Source organism: Glycine soja, chromosome 3 (assembly GCF_004193775.1).
Source record: "Glycine soja cultivar W05 chromosome 3, ASM419377v2, whole genome shotgun sequence".
In the NCBI taxonomy this organism is placed as follows: domain Eukaryota; kingdom Viridiplantae; phylum Streptophyta; class Magnoliopsida; order Fabales; family Fabaceae; genus Glycine; species Glycine soja.
The window spans coordinates 7,425,664-7,428,581 of NC_041004.1; the positions used below are offsets into that span (position 1 = coordinate 7,425,664).

Genomic DNA, 2,918 nt, shown 5'->3' on the forward strand with positions numbered 1-2,918 from the left:
CTAGTTCTTTATACAATGCCGATGTTAGTCAAGACTCGAGAGAAAACCCATCACGAGGTTAAAAGAATAGCAATTCGTTACCGGGATATCCTAACTTTTGCTTTATACCTTTACTTTCATCTTTCTAATTAAGTTGGATCGGAGCATATTAATATATATTAAACAAGTATAGTTTTTTCTGGGTACAGAAATTAAGTATAGTTTATGGCATTCAACATTTCAACTATTTAGTCAATTTAATTTTAATATTATAACTTATGAAATTAACTTCTTGTGTATTTTCTCATGTTAATCTCTTAATTTATATACAATGCATTTTCCACTCGTGAAAAAGTTCTGCATACGCATTAGCTTAAACAGCCACGACCACTTCACATAAACGCAGTAAGAACGAGTTGTTTTGTGACAGAGAGACACCAAAACATTAACAATTTAACACGCAACATAACACGATTACATGTAAAGTCTACAGTACACTCTACACTAAGTTTTTTCTCTACGTTGATAAAATATATCACACTTAAAAAGATAGCATTCATAAACGAATTACAAATTTCAAGAACTTATAAACTATAACACTATCAACTATAGACATAAATACCCCAGATAATTAAACTAGTACACAGAGAACCGAAGAACCTAATTATTAACTAATCAAGCTGGCCAATATTTCAAAGAGGCATCAAAATAGTTCGAGTCTTCACCTTGGAAGCCGCATTGTGCTGCCAGTGGCTGCAGATGCTGCAAATCCTGCATGTTGCTATAATCAAACGTTGCATTTTGCTGAGGTGAAACAAAATGTTCAGAAGGGAAGTAGTAACAATCGTTATTAGGGTACAGTAAAGAAGAAGACTCATTATTATCATTAATATTGTAATTATCATTGTCCATGAAGTTGATCATGGTTTGGTGGAGCCAAATCTGGGTCTTGAGGAACTTCACATACTGAATGGCTTCTTCAAGCATGGATACTGTATCCATCTTGCTCCCACCAGGGACCATGCTCTGCAGGATCTTGAACCTGTCACTGATTCTGTGCCTTCGTTCTCTTGCTGCCACGCTTTGTGGGTCGGTGGAAAGCCTCATTACCCCTTTGCATTTTTTGACACCCTTTTTCTCCTTGTTTGAAATTTGGTTTGGTTTTGAAGAAGAGAATTGAGATGATGAGGTTTGGTTAGTGGAAGGAGTGTGATGATGATCCATTGGGGAAGATGATGGAAGGGGTGATGCTGAGATGAGGGGAGAACTGAGAAGGTAGTGGAAGTGGAATGAGTTGGGTTTTGGACTTGGTGGGGAATAGGGTTACTTTCAAGGAGGATTTATATCGAAAGAAGAGAGAGTATGAACCCGTGGTACAATGATTTTGATCTTTGAATGGATGAAAAAGGAGAGATGTGGACGTGTGAATCTGCCAGTTTTTTGACGTAGGATGTGGATGGCTCATGGAGAGAAATTTTTGTTTCAACATTTTGTTTTTGTACTATAATAATTAATCAAAGGTTTGAAATAGCTTTAACGCAGATTTGAATTAAATATCGTTTTTGCAAAGGTCTTAAATTACGTGTGAAATAATATATATGTACAAAATTATTTCATCTTACACGGTAATCTCAAAAAATTCTGAATACATAGCAGTTAAATACTTGGGAAAAGTTTTATCCCCCACATAGTAATAATCCTACTTATATAGAACATAATTAGCTCTTGTGTTCTAAAAGAAGTCTTAAATTATCAATAAAGGTGTAACTCTCAAAAACATTAATACTTTGAAAGATTTTGTAACATTTAAAAAAATGCTTTATCATATTCTTTACTATTGAAATTCACATTAATTTCACTAAATATGCGACTTTCATTTTCTATTTAATAGATTTCACTTCCAAACTAGTAAGACTTGTGTAACAAGAGTAAATACTTCTGATTGGGGTGAAGTGTATAGGAACACGGTCACAGCCCATTGGGAAGATCTTCAAAATCTTAATATTTTGGCTGCAATTACATTACATGCATATTACAATTTGAGGATATTTTATGCTAGCTTATAGATATTGGAATTGGACCCAAGTAATAATTAATCTGATTTAAGCGGGGACCCGAAGCTTAGGTCCACCCAAGAGTACAGCTTATCTCCATTTTCCTTTCTTTTCTTTATAATTTCCTTTCTTTAATCTTCTTTAGGATATGCTGCTGCTCTTCAGTTTCTTGCTTCCATAATTTCTTAACTTTGATTAGGTGTAGTACAAATATCCCTTCACACAATGTGACATGATGACCCACTTGCAAGAAGACTGGAAAGAGAGCAAAATCATAGGTGAGTGAGAGAAATTAATTAGGCCCTCAAATTTATTTTTTTGATTCCAAAGGTCAAGATGTGATGATCAAAGAGAAAGTAAGTCCCTTTCCCCTGAAATCGAAGCAAAATGTATTTTGGTTGCAGGCATGTCTAAAACGAGTGACGAATAGGCCATTAGTTGCCTCTCTTTATTGTGTACAGTTTTTGTGCTTTTCATCCTTAGGTTGCACACAGTTAAAAGAGAATAACAACTATTCATATCCTTTAATCTAAAATACTTACTGATTTTATCGATTTTTAAATTTGTTAAAAATATGACTGGTTATTTTTAATGAAAATTTTCTTCCTAATCGTATTATTTTCATTCAAAAGTTTTAAAATTTAAACCTTAGGTCAGAGTTTAAGTTGAATTCCACTCTAATCAATATATCACCTATTCATGTTTTTTGTTTCATTTGGAGACTTTTCTTTTTAATGAGATCGGGAAAGAGCTTAAGGTGGAATCAAGCAATCAGCACTTCTTTTCAAGAAAAATACAAAACCAAAGTATCCCACTTGAAGATTAAAGCTTTAAAGCCTACAATTTTAAAATCCCACACATCCCGAAGGAAACAAAGTTCTGTTT

The 2,918-nt window shown here is 33.8% G+C and overlaps 1 protein-coding gene across 1 annotated transcript; it reads right to left on the minus strand.

Moving 5' to 3' along the window:
• Positions 1-378: 378 nt before the first annotated feature.
• Positions 379-1,399, minus strand: LOC114405398 (transcription factor bHLH140-like). The gene has a single exon (XM_028367959.1). The coding sequence runs from the start codon at positions 1,201-1,203 to the stop codon at positions 655-657; it is 549 nt and encodes a 182-aa protein (XP_028223760.1). The 5' UTR covers positions 1,204-1,399; the 3' UTR covers positions 379-654.
• Between the last annotated feature and the right edge of the window lie 1,519 nt (positions 1,400-2,918).

Bases quoted from the DNA above. Each gene is read 5' to 3' on its own strand.
- LOC114405398 (XM_028367959.1), bottom strand. From the start codon at position 1,203: ATGGATCATCATCACACTCCTTCCACTAACCAAACCTCATCATCTCAA.